The sequence below is a fragment of the Pan troglodytes genome, chromosome 14, assembly GCF_028858775.2.
Source record: "Pan troglodytes isolate AG18354 chromosome 14, NHGRI_mPanTro3-v2.0_pri, whole genome shotgun sequence".
NCBI lineage: Eukaryota > Metazoa > Chordata > Mammalia > Primates > Hominidae > Pan > Pan troglodytes.
In genome coordinates this window covers 113,814,888-113,831,875 of record NC_072412.2, presented here as the reverse complement: position 1 = coordinate 113,831,875, position 16,988 = coordinate 113,814,888, and the positions used below count along the sequence as shown (strand labels likewise).

Sequence of the window (16,988 nt, the reverse complement as noted above, 5' to 3'; positions counted from 1 at the left end):
CTTTTGGATTCCTAAATAACTGACCAACTTGTAACCCATTTCAACATTTCTAATCTATTCCAACATGAACAAAATTTTCAAATTGTTTGGGTAAATTAGCAAATGAATAGCTGTCCTCGATTTAGAATTAGAGACCTGGATTGACATTTTGGTTCACTCTAGGTAACCTTGAGCATGTTACTGAACCACTCCAAGCCATTTCTTACAAAATGGGACTACAAATCACTCTAAGGTTTGTTCTGAGGATTCAATGACATTAACACATTCAACACCTGGGCCTTATATTTGAAGATACTCAAAAAATTTCTTTACCTTCCTCTCCCCTTAGTAAGATAGGAGTTATAGTCTCTAGCCAGATCTAATTGTTCATGCTTTTTAGTATGTAACAGAATGTAATGAAAGAGTTGGAGAGTGAAATGGGAATGTGAAAAAACTTATCTTTCAAATTTAATAAATAGTAATCTAAAAATGACTTCACCCTGGGATTCAAGTTGGCGATCTTTCAGGGTAGTACATGAGAGACCCGAGCTCCCACTAGATCTACCCATACAAAGATGGGCTCCAATACGTGAATTCTTCATCTTCCCTTCCAGGGGACCATTTAAGATTCATCTTACACTTCCTATGATCCAACTCATTCTGACATATTCAAGCATGCACATTTCTTGTTAGGAAAAGCAAGGTATAGGCCCCTAAAGGCTGAGTTAGTATCAGGTCATTTTTGATCATTAAAAACCATTAACTAAAATACAAACAAGAGGGGGGGAAAAGCAGAATTTTTTAAAAAAGCATTTTATGAAATCTGAAGGCAACATAATTATGAAGTTAAAATGTATTCATTCCTAGATTCAATTAACTAAAGAAATGCATTAGGGATTAGTCATTCACCAGTGGTTTATGTATAGTTTTAATATTAGCCTAAATTAAATATATGTAAGAGGATAATACTCTCCGGGGAAGGAAATATAAATCTAACTTCTATTTTTTATCCACACCATTACTAGAATAAAATTCATTAATTTCAGTGCAAATTCAGGAATTTTACGTAACCATTGAAGAAATTTTAATGTCCTACCATAAAATTCTAGATTAACAATTTTTAAAAAAAGACTGAATACAAACTATCTGAAGACATTAATCAAATTTTTAATGTACCAATTTATTGCATATGTCAGTACAGAAAAATAGAAAGTATATTTTAAAAGAAATTTATTGTAAAAAACAAATGTAAATGTTTGCTTGCCATGGTTAGCACACAATGTACTATGACATTCAAATTTGAGTTATAAAATTTTATCACTTCAAATAAAATATGGCAAATAACAAAAATATGATTTACATTATGAAATGGGATTAACTTATTTTATACTGAACATACTTGAATATGTTAAAAACAACTTGAATTTTCCATATACGCTGTACTGACAGAAATAATTATAAATTATGTTAAACACACACTCACCTGTTACATATGTATATACGGCACTTTTTGTAAAAAAGTGTCTCATACATAGTCCTATTTTTAAACTACATTTTAAGATACAAAATATAAATGGAGGTATATTTGCGCCATTTGGCAAAAATGTATAGACTAGTATTAAGATGACTGCATTTATCTTGCCATACAAATGAATATATTATTTCCAATTTGCTAAAACTATGTGTGTATATATATATATAGTATTAAGAATAAACAGAAGTACATTTCATTTTCTACCCTATCAATTTAAAAAATAAATGTCTGTGCTCTGTCATTTCCATCTTTACCTGAGTAATATGAAAATACCTAAATTTAAGTGGATAACCCAAAAGGGTTATTTATGACTAATTTTTCCTCTCACAGTTTTTAAAAATACATATAATTATCAAACATAATAGGAAAATGGGAAAGAAGAATGAGTGGAAGAGTTCAGTATCTCAATCATGACTTAATTAAAAAGTGACTTCTGTGACATTCTTTTTACAAGTTTACCTTACTTATCCCTATCCTCAAGGAGAAAAGGGTCTCCTTAATATAAACTGCTCTTAAGCTATCTGAGCTTGAAAGATAATTTATAAAAAATGAAATATGGCCTTCACTCTTTAATTTCTCCACACCTATTCCCACAAAGCCAAACTTACAAACATAAGAAATTAATATATAAGCATCAGATGGTATGAATTCTCAACAGGTATTACAGCGTAATTACTCCAGTGACATATTACCAAAGCTGTAATCTATGTAATTATCAAGTGTCTACAGGTAATCATAAATTTAAGCAGCCCTGTAGCAAAATTCAGAACACCATTTTTATGAAAATATCCATTTTAACAGTCAAAAACCTAATTGCAAAAACAGGGTTGTTGCAATGGCAAGTGCTCCAGTCACTTTTTGTTAGAAATGCTTTGCATTCAAATGTTTTGCATGATTTCCTTTCACCAATCTCATTAATTCATTATTTTCTACATCTAAATTTAAAAACTGTGTCACACTTTCTAGTTGTTTCTATCCTACTAGTATTCTATTACCTGTCACAAATTATTTCTTCTCTTATTTTGCAGAATTCTTTTTAGGGTCCTTTTTATATTTCTTTTTCACCAGTTTTTCCCCCCAATCATTCCCTTTAAAATAATGGATGTGAGATTTTATTCTAAATGAGCTGTATCTTGCCATATTTAAGATCACTCTAGGATCCCCAAATTTATAGTAACTTAATAACTTAAAGTTCTTTTGTAAACTCCTATCGCTGCTCTTGTATAAATAAGTCAGAAGTTAATACACAAGATAGATACATATACTTCCATTCCCACTAAGCAATGGGTCCACAGTAAAGGAGTGACTCCTGAAGAAGTCTCATTTTACTAAAACCAATTGCTTTGGCTACAAAACTAGAAATATTTTCAAAAATGATGCCATGGGCTTCATGGACCCCTGATACTAAGTTTGTTTTCCACCTCTTACCCATCTAAGGAAACAGTCTCAAATACAGATGCTAGTGGTGGTATAGCCCTAGGCACAGCCTCTGCCCTTAGCTGCAGAAAGAAAGGCTCCTTAACCCTAAGAGAATGAAGGTAGGGAACGCCAAACAAGTACTCTACAATTTTTGAAGTCCTGGCTTAAAATTTAAAAAGATAGTTTATAAACCTGGAGTATCAAAAAGAAAAAGCAGCATAAAAGCAAAATACTGATGAAGAAATAGCTTTTATACCTCATCAGCATATTTAGAACTAAAGCTGATAAATTTCTCCCTAGTGTAATGACTGATTACATAAAAACATAAGGTGTTTTTTTGTAAACTTTAAAGAATGATACAAATATAAGGTATGCCATGTAAGCTCGTGTCTAAATAAACATTTTGTTGTATTTTCTTTTTAATACATTAATATTTAGAATAGTCATTCTACATAGCAAGGACTGACAAGAATAATCTTTAATTGTGGTGAATTTATACATACAAAATATGCCTTCCATGATATGCATTACCAACTTGTTTTAAAAAGCAAGACTTTTTACAATTAGCAATGTATAGAAAAACATTATTCTTAGAAATCATACTTGCTATAATTTATTTTTTCTAAATACCGGCATAAAGTGAATAAGAATGCTATTTGGCAAAAGTATTTCTAGCCCTATCTCCATTGAAAGTTTTAAATTGAGGTCAAGATTATTGACCCATTACTTCTCTGTTCTAGTTGCTTGCAGAAAGCCACTAAATATAGCTAAAATATTCAAAATATTATATGTTAAAGCTGACATAATATTACACAAAGCTCAATTACATCTAATTTTTGAGGACTGCATGAAACAACTTGGCACAATTATGACTCATAGCGTGTATTTTTATTAAGTAAATCCTGCAAGTTTCAAGGGGCTTTTTTCTAAGTAAGATTTTCTTACTTTTCTATACATCTAAATCCTACTTCCCACCTATAGCCATTTAACTGCTAAATGTGGTAATAGGTTTTGTGTCAAAAAGCTCCAGAATTCCTTCATTCCCACACTCCTACATGTAAAACTTTTAAAATCAATAAATAAGACTTCCTAAAACTGTCTTTTGATTGTAGGAGTTCTATTTCACAGCAACTGGAACATTAAAACCAAGAACATTGTTTTGTTGTTGTTGTTGTTGTTGGATTTTGTAATTTATTTTCAAGAAGTCCAATAAATGATATCTTGCCTTTGATAGGTTAGATATAACTAGGTACTGGGATTTAAAATCAAAGGTGAGAATTTTTATAAAGTAGTATGTACAATCCTGCAATGATAAAAGACTTCCTAATTTAATTCTAAGTAGTGCTAATCTTCACTATGACTGCTATTAGTGGTTCAGCTGAAGACTTACAAAATCGATAGAAGCTAAAATTCTCTTTGCCACCAAAGTTACAAATGTTAAAAAGTTCAAATATGCACATCAAAGCTGCAGTAAAATTCTAAATTTCTATTTCTACATGCCATGATCCAGACTGTACCTAACAAAAACACGGTACATTTGTATTGGAAAACAGGGTCCCATTTATTTGTAAGAAAAAGCTGGATCTCAGCATTCACCAGAGCAAAATTCAATGGCAACCTGCACATAAGTCTCAATTTCACTTCTTGCCAAAAACAAAATAGAGTTTACATAAAAATAGATATAACCCAGATAACCATATACATCAGTATATGACCAGTGCTATTTACATGTAAAATGTTGCATTGCATAATTCAAGGAATAAAATACCATCATGCATTTCATTTAACTTTTAAGGTGAAAAATGCAGTTACAGAACTAAGTTTGCTTACCATGATTGTCCCAATATTTACTTAAGAAACAATACCCAAAGGTTTCTTGTTTACATATCTCTTTCCACATCTAGCTATTCATCTGTGTAACAGATTACACCACTTTAGCAACAAGAAACTTTTGAACAATATCTATTATACTGACATATTAAACTGAAGATATGAATACATAATCACACTGAAAGTTTTGATGAAAATGTATGAAAGAATCCCAAGAATTACAGTTTTTCCAATGTAAAAAACTATTTGGAATATCGTAAAGGAGCAGTGAAGTCCTTTCAAAGTTTAATGTCACTCTTCAGACAGGTACAGACATAACACACTTCTAAAAGGAACATTCTTTATCATTCTGCACAAATTAAAATACAATGCAATAATCAAAAAGGGAAACATTATATAATTGTTACATTAGATGAAGTTTTTGCCATTTCTTCAGGAGAATGGCTCTTTACGACTTCTTTGATGAACTGTTCAAGTGCAGTGAAATAGCCTTGGCACTGCCATGTGTCATTGTGAGTCCCATCTGGAAAAATGGCTAATCTCTTAGTCCGAGATGGGGAGAGTTCATAAAGTTGTTTCATCATTACTGGTGGAATTAATTGATCTGAGAGTCCAGAGATGAAAAGAGAAGGCATTCTGCACTGAGAGATTTTTCTGTAGGACAAAAATTTATTTTTGTAGCACCATAAAGGAAGGTAACGCATCGGAAAGAATGAAAATAAAGTGCTGGCCATATGTGGTATGCTTAAAAATGTGTTCTCCACCATAATGGCTGAAATCCTATGTGAATTTTCAGAAGCCAAATGAATAGCCACTGCTCCACCCAAGGAACGGCCAAAAAGAAAAATTTTTGTTTTATCAAGGTCAGGTCTAGTCATCACGTAGTCTAACACAGCTTCAGAATCTAAGTAGAGTCCTTCTTCACTTGCTTCTCCTTCACTTTTTCCATATCCTCGATAATCAACCAGCAAAAGGTTAACTTTGAGGTTAACCAACATAAGTAATGCATTTGGCAACCTGTGACCTATGTTGCCTGCATTCCCATGAAAATAAATTATAGTTGGGGAATAGGGTGAATTGTCTCCAGTGTATCGTATCAAAATAAGATTCAGACGTATTCCATCTTTGGTTCTGATGAAAATGTTTTCATGTGGAATGCCAGTGGGCATGGGAACATAAAGACGTGAAGAGGATGGCTGTTCTGGAAAATAAAGCAATACATCCTGGAATTTATACAGAATACCTGCTATTGATATGAATATTAACAAAAGTAAGATAATGCCTCCATACAGATGAAAAGTCACTATTAAAGGTAAAAGAGAAATACGGCAGAGAGCCCAAGACCATGAAGCCAAGGCTATTAGCCATCTTTCAACAAAGTTCCACAGCATCCAGGACTTTTCCATTGTAGCTCTCTGTAAGTATCCTAGAGAGAGAGAGGGAGAATATCAATAATTCAACATCTATCTATTCTTTTAAAAATCCACAATATAATAAACTATGGTACTAGGCCACATGTAATTGTTAAACATGGTAATAGGTACAGTCCATCCACAAAAGCAGCTGCTATAATTTCCCTTGTCCTTTCTGTTCTCAACATATCCTTTCTGTTTCTACCATATCCCTCCACTATCATATTTAGGAAACACTAATATTCTTCAAATTAACTCATTTTTAACAAGTGCTTATTTACTGCCAGCTATCTTCATATACATGTTCTCACGAATTTGACCCAAAAAAAGTTGATGCGATAGTGTCATTTTTTTTTTTTTTTAATGAGAAAACAGAAGCTCAGGGGCATAAGTAGACTGGCTATCATCTGCTTCTCAATGTAGAAGAGCTGGGAGGCAAACAAGCATGATTCTAGAGATCGTGGTACCTCTGCTGTTAGGTTACGTATGTCCAGGGCAAACTGTACTGAAAAGGCAGTTCAGAAATTCCAACATAGCAAGACCAATCTAATATACTTTGTCAATTTTTTTCACATACGGTAGCAAAAACTAAAGAAACTAGGGTAAGGAGTTGGGCAAAACAAAATAAAATAAAAAAAACAACTAGGGAAAGAAAGAATAAAAGTATCCCCCCTCTACCTCGAAGTTTTAATACTAAACTTAAATAATTTGCTTAAACATTAGATTCTAATATTGTATTAGTTTTAAGAAAATTATTAATGATTTATCTTTCATATGTAATTAAAAATAAATATCATATTGCTAGTGTCATGAGATCGGCAGTATCTTTTATATACTCTTTAATGAAGTTTCACGTCCTGGGGTCAATAGATTGCTAAAATGTATTGATAAGGCAATAAATACTTGAGGGTTCAGTGTGAAACAAATACACAGAAATCCTCTGAGAAACAGAGATAAATAAAGTAAAATGACTCACTGGAGAACAATTCTTAAAAAGATTACTAAAATATGTAACTGATATAAAGAAAGTAAAAACTATTAAAAGAGAATTTTTTGTTATCAAAAGGTTTATACATGTTGTCTTAAAAAGGCAAAAGAAGTGAGATATGTTACAAATTTTCTTATGTACTATTCGTCTACTTATGCTTATTTACTGAACTTTTAAAAATACTACATTTCCTTCTTTCCCACTGACCAAACTGCTATAAAGAGGTTATAGATTGATTATACAAATAATGAGTTGGATGATTTAACAAATTTGATTTTTTACTATTATTTCACTAAACATAGACTTTTACATTTGAATTATTATTCAAATGAACTGAACCTTTTTGAACATAAACCAACATTTTCCTGATTTCCCAGAAATCAACACTGCCACCCAGTGGTAGAAAGTTTTATTACAGTATCACGTCCTCCCTGAATAACTATTTATCACCTATTTCCAGTCTCAATTGCCTTTTCAGTAGAATGAGTTTTTAAAATGCTTACCTATGAGGCTGGTCATTAGTATCAAGTAAGATTAATAATGAGATCATTCATAAATGTTACAGACATGTTAACTTTATTTGCTTTTGTGACTGGTATTTCTGGCTCTACTACTTTCTTACTGTGTTCTGCTCAAATTAGTTCTTACTTAAAAATTATATAAAACCAGATAAAATAGCTCCAAATACACGAATAAGGCATATTTTAAAATTTGAATCTTATATTTACATTTATATCAATTTACATAGTTAAATTTTCAACTAATGAACTTTGAAAAGTTATTTTCGTTTTAGTAGCCTCTAACATCTAATTTTAGCAAACAATACTGAATTAAAATTTATAAGGCTAGGAATTGTATATCTTTTTCACTATTGCATCTCTAATGTCTAGTACAGCACTTTATATATACTTACGACTAAAACATTTTTAAAATAATCTAATTACATATACGAATTATTCAATTTATTTTAAAAAAAGTATTCTGAGCAGTGGGCATATATGTTTAAAACAACATCAGAAAAATGGGCGTATTTGTTTGGGTCTATTACTGGCTAGGAATAATAAGGGATAAACTTACAGTTTTCCACAAAACATTCCTGAAAAGTCACATGAACTAAACTGTTTTGTGATAAACAATCATAATCTTACAATGAGTTGTTGCACTATGGAAGTCGGAATAAAAGTCCATTCATCTTGAGTAATATCAAATGGAAGTCATTTTTAAGAACAGGTTAATAAAAATTGCTCTGGGGTGGCGGAGTGCGTGGGTATGGGCGTGTTTTCTCCTTAACATATTCTTATATTGCTGGTTTAGAGTAAGAACTCCACTCACAGATTGCCTTATTTTTACCTAACCCCACTTGCTAATAATCTCTGTTCCCTAGTCTGTATGATATATATTTCCATCTCAAAGGTGATCTTAAAGGAACCAGGACAAGTGAACAATATCAGGAAGGATTTTTAATTTACTGAATTTGCTGAAAGTATCAGCAAAGCATAATTACCATGCACCATCTGCTGAGATGTAAAAACAACTTCATACCCAGATGTTATGACAGTCAATAGAAACAAACACTGCCTCTAATAAAGTCGACTGCATGGATCCTACAGCCAGCATTATGTTTTCTATTGATTTTGTCAATAAATTAGTGTGAGTAAACGGTTAACAAAACCTTTCTCCCTCTTCAGATAAAAAATGACCTCTCCTTAACCTTCCTGCACTGTTTCCCTGGAAACCTGATAAAGGTGGGATATCAGCTGTGTTTCTAAGCAACAGTGTAGTAAAAATGGCTCCTACTGATGAGCTACATCTGGACTGAGAGGACAGTGAGCAGGGCTAAACATGCCCAGTGGGAAATATAAACAGGGGCTTTTCTGAATTGAATATGACTTGTAATTGGCTTGTCATTTGCTTAGTCCTGGATGCTATACTCACATGCTGTCACAAAAAGACACTGTTTCCTGTGGAGCATGAAGCAGCTAAGCCAGGGTGGTGCTCACTCCCACCCTTGTGTCATTTTCCACTAGACCTGAGCTATCATCTGGAACAATATACCTAACACTGACATGTTGGGTTTTCAAAAAAGCAGAAAGGCTGATGCACAGTACGGTCCACTATGGTATACTGGGTCTTGTGAGTATCAATGTCCAATTGACCCCAAGACCACTGCTACTAGTCATGAAGAATGAGTGAAGCAATCAAGTATGTCCTATGTGGTAAAACACCTATAAAACGTGTCTTCAGAGGAGACGTATTATTTGTTGGGTTCCTCTGCATGTGAAATCCATTTGCTGATAACATCTTGGCATCATAAAAATCAGGAAAAAGGATGCATTTAATACACTCAAACTTATACCAACCAGAAGGGCTGCTGAGTAGGAGAGCCAATTAGATCTGTTCCATGTAGAATATAGAAATGTAGATAATCAATAACTTCTCATCTTCCAGTCTTCTTTTACATCATTATTGTATGTATTTTTAACCTTATGTCTACATCTTAAATGAATACCTGACAGTCTCATTTCTCAATTTTCTGTTTGCTATGTTATCAGATCTGGTATTACATGTCAAACATTTCTAAAACCCACCAATCTGTGGTTTTAACCACTGCCAGTAACTCCTTAACCATTTACTATCTGAGAACTTGCTGACTTCTCATAATGATCTCTCATAAAATGTAAACTTCACTTTAAAATAAATCTAGTGGATTTTTCTCAATCCACACTGCAACACCAGACCCCCAAAGTGTCATCTGCTATTGGCTTCTCCTCTACACTCAAATTGCTGTTTCTCTCTGCCCTATACCCCAAAAAGCAGGCATTTTCCAAGGTCTTCTCCACTCATTTAGGATATTATGTTCTTTCCCTCAGTGATTTCATTCCTTTTCATGGCTCCAATTATCACACCTGTGTATGAATTATTCCCAATCTACAAGTCTACTTTTCATCTACAATCTCAATTTACCTGTTCCTCACATACCTGATGCTTCACTGATATTTCAAACTTATCCAAAACTAAACACATCCTGCTCCCTTCCCAACATTTTGCAGACTTTATGCTAATTATACACAAAAAAAGCATGATGTGTAAACAAATACATTTTTTAAAAACCCAGGATATGTAGCTAAGATTTAAGTATTACAGTTTATTATAACTTGTACCAGTCTTGTATTTGAATGAAAAAAAAATCAACCTTAGAAACAACTTTTGTGCTTTCTAAATGAAGTGGTTTGAGGTGTCACATTGATATTAGTGAGTGTCTCAAAAAATAATCTACTGAAAGCATGACTAATCTTTATTATCATGTACTGTATAAATTAGATATGACTGTTTTCCTTTTACAAGAATGGTTTTGCAGTATTAGTGACATCCTGCTATACTACATAAGTAGTTTGATCATCTGATGCAATTTAATATATGGTGCTCATCTTGAGGATTTATGGTCCTAATTGGCTTGTTGTAGTCACCTCTAGTGCTCCCTACTTACTGTCTCTAAATTTAAGTCCATGACGGGTATACAATAAACAATTTGAGACTAAAAATAAGAGCCATCTTGAACTGTAAAGCTCTCAGACCACCTTGCTGGCTAAGTGTTAGCTGAATGGTAAGTCAGCTAAGGGCATGAGTGATGGCCATGCTTCTCTGATGTCTACTAATCATCTCCTGTGTTCATATAGGATCACGAATGGTTCCATTTTTAAGGAAAAATATTTCATTTAAATAACTGTTACAAACTGATGCTTTAGAAAAAGAGATCAATATTGAAGTCATGCCCACTACGAATGGTATGAGTCCTCAGAATATCACTGCAGGCTCCCAGGGGAGCTGTGAAACCCAGCGTGGACCACTGAAGCAGGCCTACAGTTGATTTCCCAGCCTCTTCCGGAAGAGATGGTCATCAGATTCCAATGCATCCTAGTATACTATACAGTCCTTGCTCTCAAGTAGCTTGTGATCTACTCAGAAACGTTCAAGCAACTCTTGAGGTACTCGGGAGACAGATATGGATATAAATAACTACATATCTAACATAAGTTCATTTAATTATAGAGCAGACAAAGAAAAATCAAAGAAAGATGACAATTGTCATTACATATAGCAAAGGAAAATCAAAACCTTAGCTGTATCTTTCCTTCACAACATAATTTTAGTAGTCTCTGGATTTCATCAAGGTTGATTACTTAGAGAAACCAAGTGGAAACTTATGCAATGTTTTAAAAGCAGGACAAAACGTAACTCCAGGATTAAGAATCTCTATTACTTTCCATCAAACAGCTGTCTGTGACACTTATTTTTATTCATTTAGCACGATTATTCACAGAAACTGCAAGTATTCAGCATAATCTAAATAAATACTTGGCAAGGACAGCATAGAGGAATTTAGAGCTGTTAAACTGGATGAACTTTGAGGGCTCCATTAAATCTGAGATCTTTCTATGCCAGTGGTTCTCAAAAGGTGGTCAGAAACCTGAGGGTCCCTAAGACCCTCTAATGGGGTCCACAAGATCAATATTATGCTCATAATAATACTAAAATATCATTTGCTTTTTTCACTGTTTGACATTTGCACTAATGATGCATAAGCAATGATGGGTAAAATTGCTGGTGCCTTTATAAGAATCAAGGTAGTGGCCTCACGTGTTGGAGTCACTGTATTCTTTATCACCATGAGCTCACGGTAAATGAGGGAATAATCCAGTTTTACTTAAGAATGTCAAAGAAGAAGCAGTAAAAATTATTTTATCTCAACTAACAAGTACACATCTTTTTAACACATTGTGTGACAAATGTGTGACAACATTGGAAGTGCACATAAAGCATTTTGTGCTGTGTATTGAAATACATTTGAATTGTGAGCTGAACTAGCTGCTTTGTTCAGGTAACAACATTTTTATTTAAAAAGACAACTGACAAACTATGGTTGTTCAGACTTAGAGGTTTGGCAGATACTTACTAGAAAATGAATGAGGTTGCCAATAGCTCCTAGACACTTATGGGACCTTTTTGATGGCACTGTGGTAATCTATTAATATTAAACGTGTCACCATTTGGAAAAATCTGCATAACTCCATAAACCAATATATTCCAAATGACCAATGAATGGTGTCACAAAATCAAGCAAACGTGAGTAAAAAATTCACTACAAACCAACAGATTTTGATGTAACAAGAGACAACAATTTCTCTGATGTAGGTTTCAGATGGCACAATACAACTGACCTTTAAGGAAGTGCCTCCTGTTGGGTGATGGAGTCGTACCAACGAGTATCCACAATTCTCTACTACAGTACTCTTCCCTTTACAACTACAAATTTGTGTGAGCCTGACTTTCTTCATGTTTCACTTTAAGAGCCTAATAATCTGCCTGTCTTCTATGAGGCAGACATTAAAGATAATTACAAAAATATAATCCCACACCTCTATTTTTTGTAATTACAATTGTTTTATATAAAATTTTATTTATGTGAGTATGTAATGAACTTACTACTGCTATTTTTAAATGAATTAAAACTTCGTTTTCCAATTTTAATTTATACACTTTATAAACTTCCAGTTTTCCCATTTTAATTTATACACTTTATAAACTTCCAGTTTTAATTTCTAACACAATAAATATCTATATAATCCACATACATACAAAAAAATCTTTGGGATCTTTACATTTCTAAAATGTAAAGGGGTCTGAGACCAAAAAGCTTGAGAACCATGGTTCCATACTATTTAACCATATAACTGTACTGCCTTATGCCCCAGAGACTTGCCTTCTTCAAATTAAGAAAGATATATTACATTTATTTAAATCCTTTCTGCATTATAACATATATAAATATATTTAAGGTTTTTACCCAGTAATATTTTCTCCAAAAATTAAAAATAAATAAAAACATATATATCAAGAACTGAAACTCAAAAGTATAGGAGTAAATACATTGTAATTATTGCCGTAAGGTTAGTAGGAGAATAAATTAGACAAATCTATTATATCATAGGTAACATTTTACAATAAAAATTGTATCTTAATGAAGGTCAGAACTACCCTACAAATTAAATTCTAGTTATTCTAATTATTTTTAATTAAAAAGTGTACATTGGGCCAGGCGTGGTGGCTCATGCGTGTAATCCTAGCGCTTTAGGAAGCCAAGACAGGTGGATTGCCTGAGCTCAGGAGTTTGAGACTAGTCCGGGCAACATGGTAAAACACCGTCTCTACTAAAAATTACAAAAAATTAGCCGGGCATGGTGGCGCGTGCCTGTAATCCCAGCTACTAGGGAGACTGAGGCATGAGAATCACTTGAACCCAGGAGTCGAGGTTGCAGGGAGCTGAGATCATGCCACTGCACTCCAACCTGGGTGACACAGTGAGACTACGTCTCAAAAAAAAAAAAGTGTACATTGTTTTGCATATTGCATATCGAGCTACGGATTCTGCCACCAGCAAATGGTCTTTTAAAAATACAAAAAAGTGCATTACCCATAGTGAATTACAATGAATTTCCGAAAAACAATTTGGCAAAAGGCTAAACAATTTCAAATACAATTAAAAAGTCCTAAGTCATAAAGGCACTATTATTTCTTTAAAGATCTTTAAGTCCATCCTAAATTGATAATTTTGGGAACAGCTTGTTTAAAAATAAAAACTGTTCATACATTAAAAAAAATGTGCAGGTTCAAGTGAAGACTGTAAAAAGTGGAAAGGGAGTTCATGTGTCAATGCCGACATCCACATCCCAGCAGAGAATGAGGACCCCACACCCCATGGGCTCATTAATTACTCTGGGTGAATCACAGCTTCCAATCACATGTGAAGTAATGTGGAACTCAGATTCAGTATTCTTATATCAATCTCTCTCCTCTTCTGTTAAGCATTGGGAAGTTAAGAAACCATGCCAGCTGCACAGCTGAAATGGAAACACAAATAGCTGCTATCAAGGTGTTGGAGACGCCACAGAATGAATTATCTATTTCCCTAATGGTTACCCACATGCCATCAATAATGAAAAAGTGTGTATTAATAGTCCTATGGGACAAATGAACAGTAACTGCCTATGGAGATGCTGGATAATAACTGGATGGTTCAGACAGCATCTTTAACTAGGATTTAAATCTGTATGAGCAGATAGCTCAAAAATTATACCAGGCAGCAACTTAGTAGGTTTTTCATGCTTGAAAATCTTGGCAAATAGAGTCAACTCTGGCAGAAGTAAAATGAGAGATTATTGTTACTATGGAAGCCAACCACAATTTGTTCTGAGATTATAAATATCTGAAATGTTTAAAACAAATCCACTAGCCTAAAACTGTAGTGATGTTAGACTGATAATGAAATTCACAAAGTTTCCAATTTATAAATGGGCAATGTTCTAAAACTTTACCTATAAACTAGATGGATGAAACTTAGAATATTTGTTTTGTATAAAACCAGTGTTATATAACATTGAGTATGTGAAAGTAAGTACAACTAGAAGCCTTACTAGAAGTATCTAGATTCTCAGGCTAGCTCATAAATGCATGTAGTCCATGTACTGGAAATACTACATCTTTGCAAGGGATTTCAGCAGAATATACTGTTGTAGGAGTTCACACCATGTGAAACAGAAACATAAAATATAATAATGTATTATAAAATCTGTCATTTGAGGAAAAATATCTTACTTAGAAGAACTAGAGCATCTTTTAAGTCTACACGAAAAAAGGCTATTTAAAGGTCTTAAGACTTTCCTGGGGCAACTAAACAAGGATTAGAAAGATTTCAGAATCTGGGTAATACATTAAACAGAGAAACAGAAATAGATTCCCCTGAGATAAGTTATGAGAAGAGATCATGGGAAAATGTTAGATCCAACAGTTTCCTGCACCTATCACTAAGTTATATTGTTAGCCCAGGGCAATTTGGTTAGTAAACCCTCTTATCCACATGCCAAGAGGTCTCTGATGTGCCCAAGAAGAGGGCAGTGTGCCAAGGGCTACCTGTAGGTACCTGGCCTGCTTTCATCATTCCAAGTTAACTATCAGTGGGAGGCAGTGTGGTGCAATGGAAAGGAGACAGTGTTTTGGGTCACGGTCAGTTAAGAGATAGGTAGCTTTTGCCAACTCACTTAGCCTCTCTAAATATATATTTCCTCATATGTAAAAGGAGGATGAAAGATTAAATTGAACTACTGTGGAGATAAAATGTAATAGTGTGTTAAGTGCAGCTACTTCTATGAGACAAAATTTAAATTACTTAATTATGTACTACAGCAGAGTATGTGAAAGTAAGGACAACTAGAAGCCCTATTAGTTCTAGATCAAATAATGGATATGATTCCCTAGAGGTACCGTATCTGAACACAGGAAGTAATCAGAGCAATGCACTCTTTCTCTGTTAAAACCAAACTCAGGTAGTAGATCCTCTAGAAAGCTTTCCTTGGACCCCTATTCCCTCCTGCCACCCATTCCATATTCTGTAGTTTGTGCAAACTTACGTGGCAGAAGTTACTATTACAGCGTAATTAACCTGCTTACACAGGCTGTGAGTTCCTCGATGACACAGACCTCGTCCTATTCAACTCTACATTTTCTGTACGCAGCAGTGCCTGATGCCTAGTGGGCCTCTATTAACGATTATTTAATTGAGCAGCTGATGTCTTAGGTAGGATATCATGACATTAACACTAAATGGGCAATCAAGAAATCTTACACAGTAAAATAAAATTTGATATTTTAGTCAAAGACGAGTGATTTCCCTAAGCATGCATACAAATAAGTATTGATCCACGAACCCCCTCCCGTCAAAAGAGATCAGTGAAAAATCCAATATCAACACACAAAGCCAATATACTCATCTCTTTCCATCCAGTTACTATCACATAGTAAACATAAATAAGAGTTGTTAAATGGGGACGGACTTTTTTTTGGTTTCGATACCTTGGGTAGTAATACTAGTAATTCATTTTACTTAAATGTTGACTAAAATCTACAGCAAAATTGACTTCGATTGTATGGGGTGCTTTTTTGATGTTTCCTGAATACCCCAGAACTTCCTGCCATGATATTCACAGGTCTAAACCTGTTACTGACGTGATTAGATCGGGGCTCTCCCTCTCTCCAACCTAGTAGCTGGAATTATTCTATTTTACTTTTCATGTCTGTGTGGGAGGGTGGCGGAGCGGAGGGTTGGATTTTAGGGATCGTAGGTTTGTACACATTACTGGAAATACAATTGACATAGAACACTAAGATACGTTTTAGGTTCCAATTACAAAACGACACCCGGCGAGCCTCTGGCAATGCGCGCACCTTAGTTTCCAAAACAGGTATGTGGCTTCAGTTTGCTGCCCCTGGTGAGTGGTGAGCGGAGTCGGGGCGGCCGGCAGGGCTGCAGCCCGGACAGACACGGCGCCCCGGGCTGGTCCTCCACAACCCCCGGCGCTCGGCCCCCGCACGACCCCCAGGGGAAGCCGCGCTAGCCCCGGGGCTCCCCCCACGGCCTCCCGGGAGGGTTTCGCGCCCGCTTGGAGGAGCCGGCGGCTCCCCGCGACCCTCCTAGAAGGAGCGGACCGGCGCTCGGGCCCCGCGGGCTCGGGGTCCCCGAGCCGCACTTACTCAGACTCGCGGACAGGCTGCGCAGTCGGCCGCGGGCACGAAACCGGGCGCCGCGCAGCAGCGTACCCCCGCGTCGCTTCCGTCGCTCCTCATCATCCTCCTCCAGCCCAGGGGCCGCTGCCGTCGCCACGGTCTAGCCCGGAGCTCCTGCTTCGAGCTGTAGCCCCACTTCCGGCCCCCGCTCGGGTGTCGCCGGCAAATGCCCCCGCCGGCTCCCACATAACCTGTTCTCCGTCTCCGC

At 35.2% G+C, this 16,988-nt stretch overlaps 1 protein-coding gene across 1 annotated transcript; it reads right to left on the bottom strand.

Moving 5' to 3' along the window:
• Positions 1–3,392: 3,392 nt before the first annotated feature.
• On the bottom strand, positions 3,393–16,880 carry ABHD13 (abhydrolase domain containing 13). The gene is made up of 2 exons (XM_001135541.6): positions 16,748–16,880; positions 3,393–6,188 (listed from the first exon to the last, which is right to left on the bottom strand). The coding sequence occupies exon 2, from the start codon at positions 6,166–6,168 to the stop codon at positions 5,155–5,157; it is 1,014 nt and encodes a 337-aa protein (XP_001135541.1). The 5' UTR covers positions 6,169–6,188; positions 16,748–16,880; the 3' UTR covers positions 3,393–5,154.
• Positions 16,881–16,988: the final 108 nt, after the last annotated feature.